The sequence below is a fragment of the Limanda limanda genome, chromosome 1 (genome assembly GCF_963576545.1).
Source record: "Limanda limanda chromosome 1, fLimLim1.1, whole genome shotgun sequence".
NCBI classification, from domain to species: domain Eukaryota; kingdom Metazoa; phylum Chordata; class Actinopteri; order Pleuronectiformes; family Pleuronectidae; genus Limanda; species Limanda limanda.
In genome coordinates, this window is record NC_083636.1 from 32,076,238 (window position 1) to 32,097,580 (window position 21,343).

The following is a 21,343-nucleotide window of genomic DNA, read 5'->3' on the forward strand; positions in this document are numbered from 1 at the left end:
AGAGAAGTTTGCTAAACAAGGATGAAACACAGAGCCAGGTTAACAAAGACGCCGTTTAAACTGCAAAAACCAAAGCAGACTTAAAAAGAATACAAGATGAGGAATAAAAAACAATGGTGATATTAAATCCTGATTCTATCCCCACACAAGCAGACTAATCAGAAGATACGAAGAAATGGTCTATTAGTTTTATTTTTGAAATTCTTGTTGAAATTTAATTATAAAGTAGAATATATTTTGTTAGTGGTGGCTATTAGACATTCTTTTGCATTTTAAACTATAGCAGTAAAAAATATGCTTGATTTCCTTTCAGCGGATGCCTGTACCTAATGAAAAACTTTTCTATAGCTTCACATTAAACATTGTGTGAAATACTAAAAAACAGCATTTGAAATGCCTTTTATTTTTTCAGAAACTGAGCTGGTCAGTTTAAAACTGCCTCACACCTAAAGCTTGATTATTGTAATTGTAAAGTTCTCCCAGCAACCTCAGCCAACAGCTCCAAGACTGAAACCATTTGATGCATGATTTTAATATGACAAAGTGAGAGTACAGAATCAACAGTACATTTAAGAAATCACAACTGCTTTATTTCTTTTCTTTCAATAAGCTCTTTTTTAACAAGGGAGAGTATTGACCAAATATCTGAAAGGATAAAGATCAGATAGGATAAATAGAATGCTGGATCAGCTGTAGAAAGCGCTGGTCCTCCAACAAAAATGAAATATGCATCTTAAAAGTACAAAAAGAAAGAGTCGGGGGTTGGAGGGGGGGACATTTGGTGCAGGTACAATGATGAGAAGCATCGAGATCTTTTTGCAGTAAGGGATAAGAGGCAAACAACACTCCAAGCCTGACAAACCTATCGACAAGTGAGAGCAGTCCGTTCTGAGAACACAGTGACCTTTTCAACGTTAAATCCTTTATAGTGCCATAATATCTAAAAATGAAATGTGGGTTTGAGCCCCTCTTCGCTGATGAGGCCTGACTGTACAGTTAAGTATGCATATACATATATACCAGTGAAACATTAAGATAAATCGCAACATGTTGTAGTGTCATGGAGCATTATAGTAAGCAGTAACATTTAACCAGGTATGACATTGGCATTTTTGAGTTTCAAAATAAATGTCCATTACAAAAAACGAAACAAAGTAAAAGGATGATTCCAACAGCTTCACATTTTCATATAGAACACTTTAAAAGTCCTTCTTAGTCCACTGGAACTGCAGCGCGCACAAAAAAAGCGTAAGCAAAAGTTTTTTAATTCAGCAAGCAAAGCTTAACGCCCCTCGTTGGTGATCATTAGCTTCTATCAGGAAAGAGTAAAAGTTATTTGGACCCTGATTGTGATTATAGTTAGGCTGCATTTATTGCTTGTGCCACCTCGGAGACCAGATGCTGAGTAATCAAATGTGACTGAGTCTGTTTCTTCACCATTTCCACAACTCTAGCGGGATTTGAACATAATTTGTGAACAGTGTTTCAGGAGAAAGCAAACTGCCTCAAGGTTAAGGGATGTAAAAAATAATCACATGGTCATAAACTGAAAATTTGATTCATTAGAACCCAAATAAAAAAGGGCTAAGAAAGCAAAACCTTTCAAATCAGCTAATTCATTAGGGTCCTTAACAGAAATAGAGAATGCAGCCCCCACGACGACGAGCCCCAAAGTTTTCTTGCCAACTTGGTTTGTTTAAAATCCTTACAGTCGACGACAGTGTTACCAACACCGCGTTCGGGTAAATAGGAGTCCTGCGAGTTTACACACACACACACGTTCAGCACATCACATGCACACGCCAGATCGATGCCAGTGAAGTTCCTGTGGAAGTGACATGAGTTTGGTACAATGTTCGGCTTTTTGTTTCAGTTTATAGACAGAAAAAGAGCAAGCAACAGAATGAGTTAAAAAAAGCAAACAACAGACTTTTAAGAAAAGAAATCCTCTCTACCGTTCTATGCTGTTTTTGCCGCAGTTCATGGGCTGGGTGAAAAAACCCCAGAGGATGCGCTTCTAGGCGGATGCGACTCGACTTTTGCCACAGTGACATGCAACGATGTCCACAAATTGGAGTTAGAATTTTTTTCCCAGGTTAATAGAATACTTTACCAATAGGATGAGTGGGTGATGGGTTGAACCTTTTATTTACCAGCAAAAATGAGCAGCAGGTTCCCCACTGCCTTTCAATTGTTTAAAAAAATGTTGAACAGACCCTTCGTCTCATAGCGAGTTTTATCAAGTGTCTGCCTGGTCTCGAGGGCTACAGTCCATAAACAGGGAGTAAATACAGTTTGGCAAAATGGTGTGGAAAATGAACAATCTGTCTGAAGTGGCCACTTTTCTTTTCCCTGCTTCAAGGAGAAATCCCAAAAAACAGAAATATCTTATCTTTACCAATCTCCCCTTAAAAGTGACTAATAATAAATTAAAGAGGACCTTGAAGAGATCTGCTTAAAAGACTGTTTGTGTCTATGTATATATTTATAATATATTTATATATATCTCTATACGTGGTGTGAAATAATAAGTGTCCAGTTCTGACAGTTCAAAAAGGGGTCAATTCATCATGTCTGCATGTTTGCCCCTTGCCTCGGCGCCTCTGGATGAGATGGGTCTCAGAAGGCTCAGACATTGGTGGAGGGGCTTTGCGCTGACAGGCTGGGTGGTGATGAGGACGTTCAGGTCCATAGTTATTATGCCTTGCCCTCCTCTACTTTGACAGCCTGGGGTTTGATGGCACCAGTGCGTGCTGGTTTGGCTTGCCCCATGGAGGGTAGGGGCTCCTGGAGTTTGCTGGTCATGCCCCCGGATGGTGTCTTGCCCTCGCCCACTGCCTTGCGCACTTCTCGTAAGGTTTTATTCTGTACAAAGAAGAGGCAGGGTTACTAAAACCTACAGCAGCGTCTAGTCAGCTTCACATTCATGCTGTCAAATCTGTTTGGAGAGTCCAAGACTTATGTTCAGCTACCTGGAAAATACATTTCTTATACATGTCTCCCTCTGTAGTTTCAGACAATTTCAAAGGTTATGTTGTCTGACACAATGTACATTTAAAGCTGGATCCCTTTTATGAACAGTGATAACATTGTAAGATAGATCCAATGACACCAAACTTCTACTTCATTCAGCATAAAAAATGCCTTTTGCATCATATACTCTACAGAAAGACAGATTACTTGTCAATAAGTTGTCACTTAAACCAAGCTGATTATCAGCATCAGGCTATACAAAACAATCATTCATCTGCAATTATATTTAAGAGAGCAGTTTACTGTTTAACTTTTACTAATTACTGTTGAATGACAAATGTAAATATATTTGTTTTATATAATATATAAACATTTTCATACGTAAAACAAATTGTTATTATTAATATCATAAAACTACAGAATTACAATATCAGACACGTTTTGCAGCAGTAAACACATTTCAGATATGATAACTACAAATGTACACAAAGAGTCAAAGGCACTCTGTAGATAAAAGCCATAAAACAAGTGATTCAAACAGTGAAAAAGAAAATAGATTAAATGAAATTACCTATATTTACAGTGGGTGGCTCACCTTCATGCCATCCTCGGGCCCCTTAACAGGGGGCTCGGGGGCCGAAGCAAGGTTGGAGTGGGAGGGATTAGGGTAAGGGGGGGAGCGGATGATGACAGGCTTGTTCACCTGCATGATTGGTCTCTGGATTGGGTTGGGGAAAGGGCCTGTGGTGGGGGGCCGCATGTGCATCACCTGTGGGACCTGGTGGCCATGGGGCTGAAGGGAAGGTGAGGGAATGGGAAATAAATGAAAAAACTAAAAATTAGCATCAATCTTATTTGGGTATTTTCAGACCTTTCACTCAAATACCTGCATTTTCTCACAAGTATCTTGTTACGTTATTAAATTTTCAATTTTGGAAAAGTGATCCCTGTGCCATAATTTTGAGATACACAGCCTTAGATGTTGGAAAAAACTCGAACACTCCAATGCATCTCAAAATAAACATTTGAAAAATACATACCTGCTGAGTGTAATGTGTTGGCAGGGGGCCTAAAGGGCCAGAGGGCTTCCCACTGGGACTGGCAGACCCAGGCCTGATGAAAATAAACAAAATATATACATGTTTTTCCAATCCATGTCTTCAAAGGTGAATTGGAATACACCTAATCTCAATTGGTAACATCCCAAAGTAGCATATAAAGTGTTAGCTGTATATACAGTTAAATTCTAGTTAGTGTTTCACACTCACCTGTAGGAACCTACAGACATGCCCTGGGAGTGGTTGGGCTTATCAGAGAATTGAAAGCCTTTCATTTCCATCTGCGAGGCCTGAGAATAGAGCAACAACAGACACACATTTATCATTAGACAAAACACTGTGGGCTACTCTTTCTATCATTATTGCCCTAATGTTTGAACAATGCAGTGTTTGGGTGAGTGGCAGGAGAGCTACTAGTCCTACCTCTCGACTGCCGGTCATGACAGCAGCCTGGGAGCCAGGCGGCATCATCCGACGTGGGGCTCCCACTGACAGGTTCTGTCCCTGTTGCAGCTGGATGGACTGTGGGAGGATGAGATGCTGCTGAGCTGAGCCGTAGCGCAGCTGAGAACCAGGGAGGGGCATGGTCACCTGGTGACAAGAAAGATCTTATTGAATTTAAATCTTTAAAAATCCAACGGTTACCAGGAGAAACACGGTATCTTGAGTTGTTGTGAAACAGAGTTTCACCTATGAACTAACCTGAATGAGCTGAGAGTCCATTAACTGGGAAGAACCCATCCCAGGGCCCTGGTTCATCTGGCTGTCATATACTAGTTGCTGGCTGCCATTCATTGGCTGATAGTGTGAGCCTGACTGTGACTTGACCATGTCTGAGGGCTGCATGCCAGGGAAAGCAGAGTAAGGCCCCTTGAGAGGGGCTCCACCCGACAGCACCATGGGGCTGGGCTGGGACATGTTGTGGTGCATGTAGACCTGTGACCTGAAACCAAGCAAGGCAGTAAAATGAGCAAAACAAAAGCATTCAACTACACTCATTTGAGGTTCATGTGTGCCATGTCAGCTGAACATCCAACTAAATTGAAGCATATACCCGAAACTAGTGGGATTTCAGTGAAAAATTGAGGTGGCAGTACCTGAAGGGAGGAATAGAGCTGAACATTTCTTGAGACTGAGAGACTGGTAGACCGCCCCGAAGTCCCAGCTGAGCCTGAGCCTGAAGAGACGTGTGGAGAGACATGGGAATCTGCTGGGCTGCAGCCGCCTGAATGAAAGAACATGTGTTACATGATGACAATTTCTGCTGATACACAAACAAGCCTGTGTGTTTGTTTTGTTTGTCCCTCTACCTGTTGGTATGTCTGCTGCTGGGTCATGTTGGGAGGTACAAGGCGTTGCTGGCTTGGAAAGACATGGCCGTCTAGATACAATGGTGTGATGTGATTACCTACAGACATGACGGGAAACAACATGTTTTAGATATGTTGTCTTTAAAGAATAAACCCTCATCATACAAAGACAAATACAAGCTGTTCTACCTTGCATGGACATGGAGGGTGCTACTGAAGCCACAGGCATTGGAGACATGGACACTCCTCCAAAAGAACTGTAGCTGACACTCGAGCCAACGCTGCAGGGAGGCTGACCCACTGAAGGCATTCCGCCAGGGGAGCCCTGCTCAGGGAGGGACTGGGAGTTCTCCCATGCCTTACGTGCCGATTCCATCTGAAGAAAACAAACATTCACAAACACCAGAATCAGTTTTGCCTTTATGTTCAAACTATATTTACAAGAAATGGTTGCTTAAACACAGATTTTCCTTTATTTGGTACATGTATGAAAGATACAGCTGTGTACATGAGATTGTATTTCAAGTACCTTGAGAGTGAGGTCAGCACTGGGGAAGGACATGGGGTTGAGGTTCATGCCAGGCTGCAGATGATTGGAGCGCAGCATGGGAATAGTCTGATTGAGAACAGTCTGTTAAAAAATAAAGTTCAGGATCAATATCTCATTATTTATATACTCTGCTCTTTCTGGAAGCATTGTCATATTGGTTTTAGTTGCAATCATCGTAAATGCATTCAGATCACCTCTAGTTGTTTCCAAGACAGTAGAAGTACAGATAAAAGCACTCACATTGGTGGCGAGTGCTTCCTGAAGCTTGTTGACAGGATTGGACACTGGGACTGGGGTAGAGCCTGGTGGGAGGCTGAAATCAGAGTCTTTGGCACTAACACCAAACTCAATAGGAGGCCCGGGCAGCACAGTGTCCACATGCAGGTCCACGCCATTGACTGGCGTGATGGGGCCACCTTCCAGCCGATCAACACCTTCTGAGCCCTTGCGGTGCTTCAGGGAGCGTTCGTTTCCGATGGGCCCCGGCTTGTGCTGTTCTTTAGTCTGCTCTGGGCCGGCATCAGAGTCCTGGCAAAGAGGAACAAATACATACATTTATTTAGTCGTGTAATTTTGTTGCAACAAATGATATTTGACAATAATGAAGCAGAGAAGAAAACTAAAACTATTAACTGTATTACCTCGGAGTTGGGCTCGCTCCCAGTGTAAGACACCTGTTTAGTCCATGAGTCTCCCCCTGAAGACTGGACTGAAAGAGCTGCAAGAGATAAATGAATTCCATTAGTGACAAATAGAAAACATTACCTGTTATATAGATGAATATCCCAATGAAATCCGCATTAAATAAAATTCTTTCCTAGCTTTGGTGTTATAATGACCATTATTCAAAGAGTGCAAACAATAAACTGCTGCATCCCTAAAAAATACAAATACGTGTTAAAAAACTCCGTTTAATACTAGAGAAAAGCTGTCAAATAATCTTACAATAGTACATCCTGCTGTAAAATACTTTAGTAAATGTGCACTGCGAACAATGTTAAGATTTTGTCTCCAAAGTTCCTGCTTTATAGAGCCATATAAATCCTTGAGGACAAACACTTGACATGCATTAGGACCTTTTCTGGTACCTGAGCTGTTGGTCTCCCAGATTTCAGTTCCCAGATTGTTGGAGGACAGCTCCTCAGGCTGCTCAATGCTCATGCCTCCCTGCTTTTTAGCAAAGCGTGGTGGTATCTTGGATGCAATCGTCCTGTTCTTCACTGGCATCTAACATGGCAAAGGAAATAATGCTAAACAAACTATGTACTTTTTGTTCATCTCAGCATGAGGACTGAGCATCTTGATGTGTTTAACTTACAGCAGATCCCTGTTCCTTCCTCCTCCTGTCATCTTCCTGTGGACGCCTTTGCTTTTTGGATAGGGCGTCCTGGTATCCATCTGGATTTGAAACTGGTCCCCCTGCATCGCCATCAACTAAAAGAAAACAGGCATGTGGTTTGTGCAAAATACAAAAATGTAGGAGCACTATTTGCCCATGGGTATTTCATTTCTATCAACATGGGAGAAAAACTGTTGTTCCAAAAACACAGGACTCACTGGGGTAGCTGCTGAGTTCATACTGGGACAGAGGTTCGGCTATATCTGACTTGACAGGTCCTGGCTTCAGCTCCTTGTCCAAATCCTTCCCTGACGACTCACTGGTCTCCCTCTCCTCCGGCTCTAGGCTGTAGATGGGGCCCAACTCATCTTGGCTCCTGCTGAAAATAAATGGATAATTTAAGCACCACTAAAAACATCAACAAAAATATATATATAAAACTGTCACAAACAAGACAATCTCGTGATACACATCATTTAATTTGGGGCAGTTGTCAATTTTCAAAATGCAGGCTCGGGGGGGATTCTGTGGAAAATCTTGTCTGTAACTGACTGCCTTGGGAGTCATGCCATTGACCTCAGACTTTATTCAACAGCAGGGCAAACAGTAGCAAACAATACTTCTCTATGAATAATAAGCATTTACTTTCATGAATAAATAATTGTTCGTTCAAATTAAAATGCCCTCTGACATTCCTGTCACTGTCAGGGGGCAAGCTGGTTAATTTTTAGGTCAAAACAACATGTGAAGAAAACATTTTGCTGCTGGTTTCATAGCAACTATGAAAACCAGGCATGACACAAGACACCGCTGCATCAACACAATTCCCAAGCACATATTGAGGATGCTTCATTCCAGGAAGCAATAGATATGCGTATAAGAGGGTAGAACCTAAAATGAACCTTTATCATTCTGTTCTATTATTCACCTCACCTCTTACAAGAAGTCCCTCCGTTCTGCCAACTGTCACTCCTGTTAGAGGACGACGTGGGGGGATTATCAGGTGTACGAGTCATCTTGCTCACTTCAAGCAGCGATGGCTCTCCTTTCCTGTTCTGCCGTTCCACCAGCGGTCTCTGGCTGGAGAAACTTCTCTTGGAGAGCTCCCTTTTCTCACCAGAGCCTGGTTCGCTATGGCCGTCAGAAGGAATATCACCATGTCCGGCTCGCTTTTCTCTCCAGTCACCCAATTCGCTGTTGTCTGATCCTGTCTCCCATTCCTCCACCTGACCATGCAGGTTAGGCCGTCCACCAGAGTAGTGGCCACTGGGCCAGTGCTCTTCCCCACTGCCTTTGGGGCGACCAGGCCAGGGGTTTGCGAAGTCTCCATTGACATACTCGTCACTCGTCCACTGGTTTGTGCCTGGTTCACGTTCTTGTTGTAGACGACGGAAGCGTGGAGGCTTGTCTTGTCGGGGTGGACGACGTCTCCTCAACATCTGCCTGTCTGGGTTGTCGTTGTCAATGTAGTATTCTCCTTCACGTTCCTCTGTGCCATTTTCCAATAAAGAGCCAGTGAATTTAGTTGGGTTCTGGAGAGACTCACGCTCAACAGGGAGTCTGCGGGTATAAACTGTCTCAGCTCCAGGAGCATAACCATTCTCTTGCATGGAGCCACCATTGTTACCAAACTGGGGCCCACGGCCTCTCCATGTAGAACTTTCCCTGGAACCCCCAAAGCCTCGAGTGTAACCTCCAGTGGTATTCAGTCTGGGAGGCAACGTGCGGCCCCCAAAACCCCGGCCTGCCTTGGTGTTTTCTTTGAAATCTGCGGCCGTCTGGTCATCTGTATACACTTTGTTGGATCTCCAAGAATCTCTATCAGCTTTATGGACTTCTGCTGACTCTGTGTAACCTTCACCGTTTTCAGATCCCTTCTCGCGTCGCCTCTTCGGCAGTTCCTCATACTCTGAGGTTTCACTCAAGGTCTCACTGACATTTCGCCTCCGGGGCTTGCCCCTCTGGAACTCCTCCTCGTTGACCAGGTCCCGGGGTGCTGCTCTGCCCCTGCCTGTCCGTTGGGCACCGATTCCACTGCTGTCGTTATTATTGTTATAAGCTCCTCTGAGATTGTCCCCACCTCGGCCACCACGGCCTCCACCTCTAGAGTTGAATTCCCTAAAGCCTCGACTGCGGCCTCTACCTGTTCCCCTGACTGCACCAAAGGCTTGTTCTTCATCAATAAAGATCCAGTTATTACGCCGTGGTGCCTGGGGATCGCGATTTTCTTGGCTGTCTCTAGGTGAATGGCTCTTGCTAATCTCCCAGGGGTTCTCCTTGGGAGAATCATCACTGTGGGTGCTCAGTGGTCTTTCTGTTTTGACGGGAGCTGGTGACTGTCGCTGCCTCTCTTCGGGTTGTTTCTCAACAACAGGTGAGGCTGCACGCCTGTTGCTGGCAGGCTGGATGTCATTCTTCAAGTCATAAACATTGGTAAGGACTTCTTTCTCTAGACGGTAGGGGACAGGCTTCTCCTCAGGCTCAGGTTTAGGCTTCTCATTCTCCTTATCTTCCACTTTGAGTGCCTTGAGAACTGGTTTCTTGATGGGCCCGGTCCTGCGAATCAAAGTACGCACACTGGGCTCAGGTGGCTGGCTAACACTACTGCTGGAGCTGGAACTGGGTTCAGACCACTGGCTTTGAGCAGTGTTAAGTCCTCCATCTTGTTTCTGGCCTCTGTCTCTTTTCCAATTGTCCTTGGAGCTGTCTAAGGTCTCGTCATGAGATTCAGGGCCATCTTTGAGATGTTTGTCTCTGGAGTCTTGTTTTGGGTATTCATTATCTGCAAGATTCTGGGGGTGGGTCTGAGCAGTGGTCAGCAAACCATGGTCATGATGTGCTCTGTCTGGGCCTCGGCTCTGGAAAGCATGGTGGGGGAGATCATCTTGAGGGTGGGGCAAGCACTCGTTGGCTCTTTCTTCATAGCAGTCCTGTTGGGAGCTGATGACATCACTTCTGTAGAAGAAAGCCCATCAAGAGAAGCCTATGTCACTAAGCAAAGTTTTACTAGATGTTTCATAGTTTTTAGAGAAAATACAGTGCCTAGAATCAAGAACTGCAAAACATATTTTTATTACAATAACCAACCTATCATCTGGCTGTCCACTGTCTGAGCTTTCATGTTGTCTCTGGTAAGGTGGGGTGAAGCTGCGAGAGGGGTAGCCATCCTGGTTCCACACCGGGTAAGGCTCAGTGGAGGGGGCTCTTCTCTCCTGGTGCAGGTTGGAATGGCCCTCATCAGAACCAGGACTGTTCAAGTGGTCTTGATGCATCATGGGTTTCATCATTCCTGGTGGAAGAAAAATGCAGTGTTGAAGTTGTATTTCTATGATAGAAAAATCTACAAATTTGAGATGTATGCTTGTTTTGTAAAATTTGGACTCACCTGAAGAATGGACAGTACCGGGGTAGTAGTCCACAGGAGATCGTCCTTGGGTCATGCGGGGATCCATGAAAGGTGGCATCATCATCCAGCGGGGGTCAAACCCGAGGACATGTGGGGGATAGTAGCCCCGCTGTGCATGGCTTGAGTTTGACGGGACAGGGTGTCCTGACTGCTGCCAATGCTGCATCTTGTACACTTGATCCTGTTGAATGTATACAACAAACACACTCGTCAGGAAATTAATTAAATTAAATCCAGTTCGCTTTCTAGACTAAGTCAAAGTGTCCGGACTTTGTATTAAGAACCAACTTGCCTTGCAATAGGCCCTTTTAGCATCATGCAACAAAGCAGTCAATAATATATTGATACATTAGTATGAGAATTGGACTTTATATCAGAATGGGCATCTAGTGGCACTCACCGGCTGCTGCTGCTGCGGCTGGTGGTGCGGCAGTGGCTGCTGCTGCTGCTGCGGCTGGTGGTGTGGCAGTGGCGGCTGCTGCTGCTGCGGCTGGTGGTGTGGCAGTGGCGGCTGCTGCGGCTGGTGGTGCGGCAGTGGCAGCTGCTGCTGCTGGTGCGGCAATGGCGGCGGCTGCTGCTGCTGCTGCTGCTGCTGCTGCTGGTGCGGCAGTGGCAGCGGCTGCTGCTGCTTTTGAAAGCGGGGTGGGATGGGTTTGGAGGTATGACGTCCATTGTAGTCTCCTGAGGGGGAGGAAGGCTCCTGTCCATCATCCTCACTGGCACGGTAGTTAGAGAAGCCAGATTCTTCGCGGTAACTATGGCCTGGAGAGGTGTCTGTGAGACACTCAGCTCCATCTGGAAAATAATTAATACAACCATATTAGAATCGCCTGTTGCTTTTATTTTAAGTTAAGTACGTGGACCTAAATGTTTAGGTATATTTGCAATTTCTCACCTTTTGTGCTGTATTGCCAGTTCTCAGGTTGACTTTTAATTTGTTCCCTGTTTGGGGACAGCGGGACTTCTTTGCAATCTTCCTCTTTCTGGCCCTCCTCTGTCCTTGACGTCTGCCTTTCGGTCTTTCCAAATTTCTCATCCAGCCTTTTCAGTTTTTCAGCACAGGCAGCCAGCCGCTCCTCACGGGCACGCCTCTCTTCCTCGTCCCGGCGTTTGCGGGCTCTCTCGACTGCTTCCGACAGCTCAGGTGACACATACTTGGCCCTAGCGGGAGCCTGAGACTGGCGCTGGTGATCTTCCGGGTCAGTCAGTGGCTCACCTTGGATTTTCTGCTGGGTCTAGAGACGAAACAGAGGTAGTTCAAGGGGCAGGACTTCTCATTAATGTAAAGCATAGGATTTTCTTGAAAGCACATGGAATTATGCCCTCTTATAGGCAAGGTTTTCAGTTAGTTTTTTCAGTGTAAATTAATATCAATAACATGCCATTTGATCTTATTGTAATTTGTACTTTCATCTTTATTTTTTAAACAAAAAACCTAAACCTGTGTACAAAGACTTAAGTCTGTCTTTCACATGACTTTCACTTGCTAAGCAAAAAGAGAGCAAAAAGCAGCCAGGCACATCACTTTGGTTACTGCAAGGTAATCTTTACTAAATATAAATGAAAGTCAAATTCAGTCAAGAGCATGTGAGGGCAAAAAGCTATTGCTTGGTTGAATATCCTTTGTATGTTTGAAGGTCTTCTGCACAATTTAGGTTACCAAGTACAAGTAGATGGTAGCAGGTGCTAGTGTCCACCAGCAGATGCTAGGGACGCAACCTGCCTTAGCACCTTAAGAAAGATTAAAGAATGAGATGTGTTTCAACTATGACTAACAGTGGAAATTATTCCTAGACATTTTATCTCAAAAGAGGAGAATGAAAGTGGAAAACACAGCATTGTGGGCTTTTACCTGTGTGTCCGTAGGGAGATGTCTGCCGTTGGTCTTCCTTACAGCCTCGTTATGTTGGTAGGAATAGTTCTCTTCCGTGCCCTCTGGGGGGTAAACCTCACCTGAACTCAGGGAGGGGAGGCCCTCACGTTGGATCTCTCTCTCTCTCTCCCTCTCCCATTCAGTCCTAAAAAATGTACAGATCAAAATGAAACCAATACATTTTTAAATGATGACAAAACTAAGAGTGTTTTCAGTCTAACAGGAGCATTTAGAGCAGTAATGAGCTATGAGAAAAACTATCTCACCACATCTTTTTATCCTTGTTTGAGTGTTCGTCTTCGTCATCACTAAACTTGAGTTTCTCGCCATAATCAACTTCCTCATGGAGTCCTGGAGAAAAAACAATTAAAAAAATATGTAAATAAAACAACTCAACAATTTAATTTGATTCTCTGAGAGCGAAGCCTGGAGGCAGTCTGAGGAATACTGACCAGCCCATCCATCTTCGCAGTCGTGGTCCAGCTCATCCAGATCCTTCAGATCCTCAGGATTGATGATGGCTGGGCGTTGAGGTCTTTCACCAGGCCTGCGGATGGGCTGAGAAGACTGTCGCGGTGGTCCACGCACAAAGCGGTTGTCTCTTCTCACATCCCCGCTGTTATCAGAGATAGCGAAATACACACGTTAGTGATTGTCTAAATAACTTTTACAACTGCTCTCAAATTGTGAATGTACTTACTTGACGAGTTCAGGTTTGGCAAAGTTCTGTCTAAAAGCGGGTTTGTTGTCAAATCGGACTGGAGCTGCGACGGTGGCAGGGACATGCTCTGTACCTGGGGCTTCACGCGTGTCTTTGGAGCACATCTGTTAACAGCAGGATGACACAAGATGTTAATGGAGAAAAACAATTAGCCAACAAAAGGCATTGAGCTGTTTCTATCCAAAATTTGACAAGTACGATAAGTCTTCCAATGTGAGGCATGTGAAAATTAATGAGTCAAACAGTACTTACAAATGCGGGCAACAAGTCATGGTAGACAGCAGTGGAAGTGTGGTGAAGTTGGTACTGCAGGGCAGTAGGGACGGTTATTTTGCGGAGAGGCTGGGCGGGGCGCAGGGAGGGCTCCTTGGGGTCGAGGACCGGTGACAGAGCCGTCACTACACTTGTAGGGGTGGTGACGGTGGCAGAGGGGGGGTGAGATGGGGCTGGAGGGCTGCCGGTCTCACCCAGGGCAGTGAGCTTACCCTCAGGATCTGAAGGCAAGCCGAGGGTCGAGGGCTGAAGGTTCCTGCCACCACCTTCCCTCCAGCTCGTCACATCTTTAAGTGGGAGAGGGAGATATTTTTTAAATGCCTATTGACACATCATACATGTGTTTGTGTGTATTTAACGGACAAATTGCAAAATCCAATATTGTTTTTTTCATCGTCTCCGTGTTTAAACTGCTACTGGAGACAACTATACGACATTCCCATGGGTAGTTAAAAAAAAGCAGTTTATGCATTTCAACACTATCATTAGCATCCAGACCGTGACAATTGTTGCCACCAATTTAATAGTTTGCTTTCAAGCCGATATCATCTTAGCTTTGAGACTTACTCTGGGGGCGGAGGCTTGGTCCTGGCCCATACGACGGATCGAAGCCGCTTCTTTCCTTGCCAACCTTGTCCTGTTCTCCAGCTGCCTTTAACGTGGGAAATTCCTCGTGAGAGAAGGGCTGAAGTCGGTTTGAGGCCCTTAAACCTGTAGTTTGTGTTAAAAGAAGAGACATAAGCAATGATGTACTGATTGGCAAAGCCAGATGAGGTGCATATTACTGACAACATATTCTTCCCCATGAGTATGCAATTACATTTTTAAACGCAGGTCACTAGCAATTAAAGTAAAACGTGTGTTCTCTCACCATCTAGCTCTCTTGCCTTTCCATTTAGCTGGGCCCATTGCTTTGGTCCACCTGCGTTTGTGTTCTATGGAAAGAAAAATTAAAACATTTGATATGCGGGTTAAAAAAATAAATCTAAAGAAAATGCCCATCGTTGAACATAGCTACAGATTCACATACGCACCTCTTGGTTGGCTGCCGGTGAGGGCTTCTGAAGATTGGAGACAGATTTCTGTGAAGCCAGCTGCGGCTGCAACTCCGGCAGCTGTGTTGTTGATGCAATAGAACTAAAAAAGAAGGAGCACATTTAGTCAAAGCATGCAAATACTGACTGAAACAAAGCTCAAAGCTTTATTAGTTGTATTGCAATTCTTCCCTCCAGGAAGGGCTCTCTCAGGATGCACCTGCGCATTGAACTTAATGTAGCTAACTATTTCAGGTATTTGACAATTGTACATCTGGGTTTGAAGCGAGTGCATAAAATAGTAGGATGAAAAAAATACTCCTGAACTTTAATTTAATGATTATATTAGAGGGTGATTTGCTGTGTGTGAAGCATTCTCTCCTCACGTCTTTTGATCGGGTTGTTCCTGCTTGTTCGCCCATCCTGTACCGTCTTTGGGCACAATAAACACGCTGGGATCGTTTCCTTTGTTTTCAGACTTCAAGCTCGGCAGGTGAGCGGGTGGGGGCATGCGCCGGGCAGCGGCCACTTTGCCAAGACTCTGTAAGCCATGTCGCGGAACTATTGGGACGAGACCACAAGTATATAAATCATGGGAACGGAGATTTGATCACAGAGATATATGGTAAGATGGGAGAAACAAAACAGCACTCTTACCTGAGTTTTTCTGGTTTTCTACTGGTCTTCCCTTGTACTTGTCAAATAGGCTGAGTGAAGAATACTTGCTTTTCCCATCCTTGGACTTGGTTATTTGCCCCAAACGATCGGACATTGCGATGTAATGTCATCTAGTAGTGAAATTTTTATTTGCGCCTTGTCCCAATGCCTTCTGATTCTACCGAGAGAAGGGAGAGGAAATTTCAACGTTAGGATAGACTTTAGCACCAGAAGAAATGTTGTTGAACCTTAGGTCAACAATAATCATCTTCAATCCTGTGAGAATGGAGACAACCTGTATTTTGTCAGCACGAAATCCATTCTAGATTCTTGTCATATTGAAAGCAGAAACCCCTACTGGCAGCAGAGTTTACCCGCAGTTTGCATTTCACACATGCACAACAGAGTGGGAGGCTTTATGCACAGACAGCATCAAATCCTCCACATTATTCAGGCGAGAGGTGCAACAGCTGGAGCAGAGACAAGAAGTGACGTATAAACTCCACTGCGTAGATCACATGACCATGTTTACAGCACCTGACACCGTCGTAAACTCTCATCACCAAAAACTCTGACATCTTGGTCTGTGTCCTTCATGTTTATGACACCCCTTTTTCACCGGGAGATATGTTTGTTGTTTTTACGTCTGTCTCGTGCTAGACTCTCAATCAACCCCCCCACTCTTCTCACATCTACTTTTCCTGGATTTGCACAAACTTTATACAAGGCGAGGAAGTCAGCAGAAACTAAAGAGTGTCTGACTCTGATATTTGCGTTCACGCGCGCCCCTCCTCTGGAGAAAATATGGGGACACTGGAGTCCAGTAGATGTCTGAAAGCTGCTTTAGAAATATCCCAGTATTTCATATCAGAAATACACACCTATTCTGCAGAGCCAGGGTAGAGTTTCTGTAAGACACTGCTATTAAGCTTTGTCAAATGTCAATTTCGAGGTTCTGAGCAACCACAGAGATTCCTCTCGCCTCCACAGCACTGACATTAGAAGCATTCCTTTGAGAGGCAAACAAGTTCAAGACCAATGCTCGTAAAACTGAGAACCCTGCGTGACTAGTCACCATAATGACACTTTGTGTGATAACAGGTACTTTAACATGCCCAGGCTGCAGATGAAAAAATCTACACATGAAAATAAAGTTCAGCAGCTTCGATAAATGTTCTATATCTTGTCAAGTAAAAGTATGATGTTGGCAGTTTGACATACAGCTGGGAGTTCTGCTACCTGATAAAGGGTACAGCATATTCAGCGGTGCCAGTAGAACATGAAAAAGACCGCTTTTTGTTGGATTAGACAGCGATTTCTGAAATGTCTTCTGATTCAAACACAATGAGGCAGTATGTTACCCATTTGTTTTGCTTTTCTTCCACAGGCAAAGGACTGACTGAAAGTGCCAATGCAAAGCAAATAAAGGAAAGGGAAAGCAATGCTGTGGGCCAGTTGCATATTTTGCATCAGACATGCTCCTTTGGTACAGTGAGCAAATAAAGAGACTATTTAATCTGATTCAGCGTAGCGTAAATATGCTTGAATTGGCCGTGGTGTTCTTGAATCACAAAGTGACTGAGTATTCCTAAACATAGGTATAGAGAGACCACCTACATGTTAGTGGTTAGATGAACTTGTGTAGTTTTTGCACCGTGTTCATGTGCGACTAACAAAAGCCAATGGGAGGTGACGAATCAGTCGTCCTTTGTTGGCACCAGTATTTCTGTATGTCCCGGCCCTTGGACACAGTGATCATAAGCCTCTCGTGTGACCTCAGCAGCGTCACAGTTACACAGAAAACCATGTGTGGTATGTCGGCTCTGATCAGAGGCCCACAGCACGGTTTGGGACATGTATCCTAAGCACCTGTAAAAATATCTGTAGTGTTAAGGTATTAAACATGTCTCGAAAAACAGTTACAGTCACACCAATTCTTAAATGGAAAAAATGACCATGGACAGTTGAAAGTAAATGGAAATGAGGGATTTGTTCCACATTCACATCTGTTGTGAAACTTCACCTCTAAATTCTCATTTAGTTTGACCTCGGGCAGCGGCACCATCACGGCCAACTTGAACGCAGTCATGCAAGAGACAGTCTTTGTGTTATATTTCCGGTATTTTGTACCTTACTTTGAACTGAGGTGCCGTGAGCAACCGACGCTGCAGATATGCTGCCCTCAATATGCCAGAAAAACTTCCAAATTTAGAGCAAGATAATGTTTAAATGCCAATTTTCACAAGGACAGATCATCTGTTTTGAGCAAATTGCATGACCATACAACAAGATGTATTTAAACCTGACACCACCTTTTATGCATTATGTTTAATAGATAGTTCACTGGAAAACTGTTCACGGTAAACCCTATCTGAGCTTTTAATTTATAATATTATTAGAACAATACAAAGTAAAGAGCAGATATCTCCAGAACATGACTGCAACTCTCTGTAGGTCAAGATACCAGAGGATAATAACAAAATAAGCAATTGTGTGATATATTACACACTTAACTCACACTAAAATCAAATGTGACAGACCATGTTCTTGTTGGCAGGGAGTAGACTCTTTCCTGGTTAAATTCCATTTCCATCTATTCATCCTTTACAACTGAGATACTCTGTAGAATTGAGTTTCACCTATTTTAGTTGGAGTCGTGTCATATAAACACTGGATTACACTCAAATATAAGCTTTGTGCTTATAGGGAGTTACATTAGATAAACACAGTCAATCTGATGCAGCAGACCAGAGTACATCAAATCTAATCACTTACAACAGAGGTACAAAAAACATGTGGATAACGACAATAAGGCCATTAACTCTTGTGTGCGTCTGCTTAAATTTGATTTCCCCAAAACCCAGATCTTTTAATGGCATCACGTTTATAACTGAGTTTTTTTTTAATCATTATTATTGTTCACCTAAATACGCCAAAATCCTAGAAAACAAAAAGGTGGAGAACAGTGTCTAACAAGAGCAACACACGCTATTTCATCCATAATAAATACTGTTTTAATATTCAGTAGAAAAGTATTCACAAAGATAATCAAATTGATTTCAAGCTGGGGGGGTTTTCTCCGGCTTTTATGCTGTGATAAATGGCCACAGCGTTTTCTGGAAGTGTACATTTTAATGATGGCTTCTTGTGCTCGGATTTCAGAAGCGATTGCTTAATCACAAGCGAGGAGAAGTGGAGTGGGACACAAAAACATTGGAAGTGAATTACAATCCACTTGTGGTGTTGTGCAACATTAGCTGAGACACCTACATCTGCCCGTTTCACTGTTCTACACACAAAGCGATGCTCGGAAATACCGTCGTCCCGAGTGGGAAACCCGGCGATGGGCGACGCAGCGGAGGCCGCTCGGGTTAAAGCTCCGCAGAGGCGTTTAACTGGGATTCCCAAAGCAAATATCTTCCCATCGCGCTCCATTTAACTGAACATTCAATCATAGCACGCCATTTCCGCCTGTGCTATTCACGCAAGAAAACAAAGGCGCTATACAAAGGCCTTTAAAAATTACACCTTTGGTGGAGGCTAGCAGGATGTGGAAGCTAACGCAATGACAGCTAACCGTATCCCTCCAGTGACTTTGTTTACCTGCAGAAAACGCATTTCATCCAGACAGCGAACGGAAAACAACACAAGGGCCAAAAATCAAATGCACCGTTAACACATATTTGCTGAATTGTAATGTTTGACCTCTGTAACGTGAACGTTACTTCTCGGTGCCGTAACCTCACTGGAAGCTACGGCTAATTACCGCACACGAAGCCGACACCAGCGGGTCCGAACAAAAACATTTCAGCTAGTGGCCCAAAACAAAGAAGCCGATATTGTCATGAGGTTTGTTTTGGGGATTCGACATCATGATCAGATGTAGCGTAACGAGCCATGCGTCAAGAGGAAGCCTCGGAGTAGCTGCTAGCCATCACACATGCTAGCTCGCTAAAGGAAAATGGCTAATGTAAACACCAAGTGCTGCTGGCCGAGGTCCAGTGGAGATGTGCATCACATGTATTAACATGACAGAAAGAGAGAAAACAAAATGGCGTTTAATCGTTTATTTATCCTGGAAAATTGAATAAAAAACACAGCACGACCACTGGCTCCACATTAGCAGTGGTTAGCATCGACAGCTTCAGCTTGTTACGGTAAACTTCCAGCCCGGTGCTCGGGAAACAACCGTGACAGGCCCGGGGGGGTTTTCACCCACTTTCCCCGCCGTGCTTCACCTCCACCGGGAACACGGTGGTTCCACCAGCGGGAAAAAACCTCCATGAGACCCGGGCTGACATTCGCAGCAGCCGCCGCAGCTCGGGCTGAACACAGCGGTGGGAATGTAGGACAAGGCGATTAAAAATGGCTGCTGCCCAGAACAAAGCAACAATAAAACCGGGCAGCGGAGAAGAACGGAGCGAAAGGGGAGAATGGAGGAAAGCGTCCGCGGCCCGCGACTCACCGTGTGAACGAGTTCGCTTTTCTCCTGGCTGCTGACAGAGATGCGTTTCCACAAAGTGTCGTCGAAGCGGAGGATGGATGGAGATTGTTTCAGCCCCGATCTTCTCAGGTTCAACCGAGAGCAGTCGCTTGGGTCATACCCGGCTTCAACTGTGGGGGGCAGAGTGGAGCCGGATCCGCTCCCTGCGTGGCGACGTCACCCAGCGACGTGAGCCGGGAGACGCTGAGGCTGCCTCCTGCTGGGCAACCGTAGAAATTATACATAGATGGATAGAGGGATAGAGGGATAGATGGAAACATGGAAAAACGGATAGATGGATAGATGGATAGATGGACAGATGGAAACATGGATAGATGGATAGATGGAAACATGGAAACACGGATAGATTGATAGATGATAGATGATAGATGATAGATGATAGATGATAGATGGATAGATGATAGATGGATAGATGGATAGATGGATAGATGGATAGATGGATAGATGGATAGATGGGTAGATGGAAACATGGAAACATGGAAACATGGAAACACAGATAGATGGATAGATGGACAGATGGAAACATGGATAGATGGATAGATGGATTGATTGATGAATGGATGGATGGATGGATGGATGGATGGATGGATGGATGGATGGATGGATGGATGGATGGATGGATGGATGGATGGATGGATGGATGGATAAATGGATAGATGGATAGATGGATAGATGGATGGATTGATGGATAAATGGATAAATAGATAGATGGATAGATGAATAGATGGATAGATGGAAACATGGATGGGTGGATGGATAGATTGATAGATGGAAACATGGATAGATGGATAGATGGATGGATTGATGGATGGATAGATGGATAGAGGGATAGATAGTGTTTATTTTAATTGAACTACTGCAACACTGAGCTGTTTCTTCTCGCCCAACAGTCAATGTACAGTTAAGCCTTGCAAGTGTTGTGTAAGAGTTAACTTGCACATCATAAATAAAACTTTAACCTGAACTAGATCGATCGCAAAGTTTATTTTAAAGTACAGTAATATAAAAACATCTTATAAAAAAGAACAGTGTAGGGTTTACCTCTGCTGTAAAATATCTTCAAATGTGACTTAATAGAGATGCAGAAAAGTCAAATCAAAACAGAGACAAACATCAGTAGTTACAATATAAGGTTAAGTTCAAATAATGTTTTAATCCCCACATCCCCTCCTCCAGATAGAAATTTAATAACATTGCCAGATTTCATGATGATTACAGCCAAGCATTGTTTCTGGAGTCCCGGGGCATGGTCGAGCAAACTCCTCTAGAGGGAGCCCTTGTCTCACTCTTCTTCAACCGTTCTTCCATCCTCTCGCATGGTTTCTGTATTTCAGTGAACCCAACATCAACTACTGGTGCATGTGAATTTTTTTTAATCTTATAAATCACTGACAGCAATTCATTTTTTGTGCAAATGTTTTAAAAAGTGCAAGAGAGACAGTCACATTCGCGATAAACAGATTGCATGAAGGATTATTAAAGAAGACTAAACATGCATGTCTATGATAAGTTAGTGACATTAATAGGTTTAATTTGATGTCATTGTTATGCAGCTATCTAGTAATGCACAAGCTGTCATGAGCCTGGCTGACATTTTCAACATTGTTTCCCCCTGATAAAGGCGTTGGGCATTGTAACATGAACA

At 44.0% G+C, this 21,343-nt stretch overlaps 1 protein-coding gene across 2 annotated transcripts; it reads right to left on the reverse strand.

Annotated features, from left to right (window-relative positions):
- Positions 1-512: 512 nt before the first annotated feature.
- Positions 513-19,792, reverse strand: prrc2b (proline-rich coiled-coil 2B). Of its 2 annotated transcripts, none has more exons than XM_061081838.1 (31): positions 19,660-19,792; positions 15,195-15,372; positions 14,924-15,098; positions 14,538-14,640; positions 14,375-14,438; positions 14,071-14,214; positions 13,483-13,790; positions 13,210-13,334; positions 12,962-13,125; positions 12,776-12,860; positions 12,489-12,654; positions 11,532-11,871; positions 11,037-11,431; positions 10,616-10,817; positions 10,318-10,519; positions 8,164-10,185; positions 7,449-7,609; positions 7,210-7,325; positions 6,980-7,118; positions 6,533-6,609; positions 6,132-6,419; positions 5,871-5,972; positions 5,531-5,717; positions 5,342-5,439; positions 5,129-5,256; positions 4,734-4,974; positions 4,455-4,622; positions 4,242-4,321; positions 4,014-4,086; positions 3,569-3,766; positions 513-2,865 (listed from the first exon to the last, which is right to left on the reverse strand). In XM_061081838.1, the coding sequence occupies exons 2-31, from the start codon at positions 15,307-15,309 to the stop codon at positions 2,698-2,700; spliced, it is 6,834 nt and encodes a 2,277-aa protein (XP_060937821.1). In that variant the 5' UTR covers positions 15,310-15,372; positions 19,660-19,792; the 3' UTR covers positions 513-2,697. The 2 variants fall into 2 exon arrangements, with proteins under 2 accessions (XP_060937821.1, XP_060937829.1); XM_061081846.1 differs by having other exon boundaries at positions 2,800-2,865; positions 3,545-3,766.
- Between the last annotated feature and the right edge of the window lie 1,551 nt (positions 19,793-21,343).

What these genes read in the sequence shown, in the direction of transcription:
- prrc2b (XM_061081838.1), bottom strand. Translation starts at nt 15,309, where the DNA reads ATGTCCGATCGTTTGGGGCAAATAACCAAGTCCAAGGATGGGAAAAGC. An exon ending in CTGGCAATACAGCACAAAAG is followed by an intron (nt 11,432 to 11,531) that starts GTGAGAAATTGC and finishes ATTATTTTCCAG; the next exon opens with ATGGAGCTGAGTGTCTCACA. An exon ending in AGGAAGCACTCGCCACCAAT is followed by an intron (nt 5,973 to 6,131) that starts GTGAGTGCTTTT and finishes ATTTTTTAACAG; the next exon opens with ACTGTTCTCAATCAGACTAT.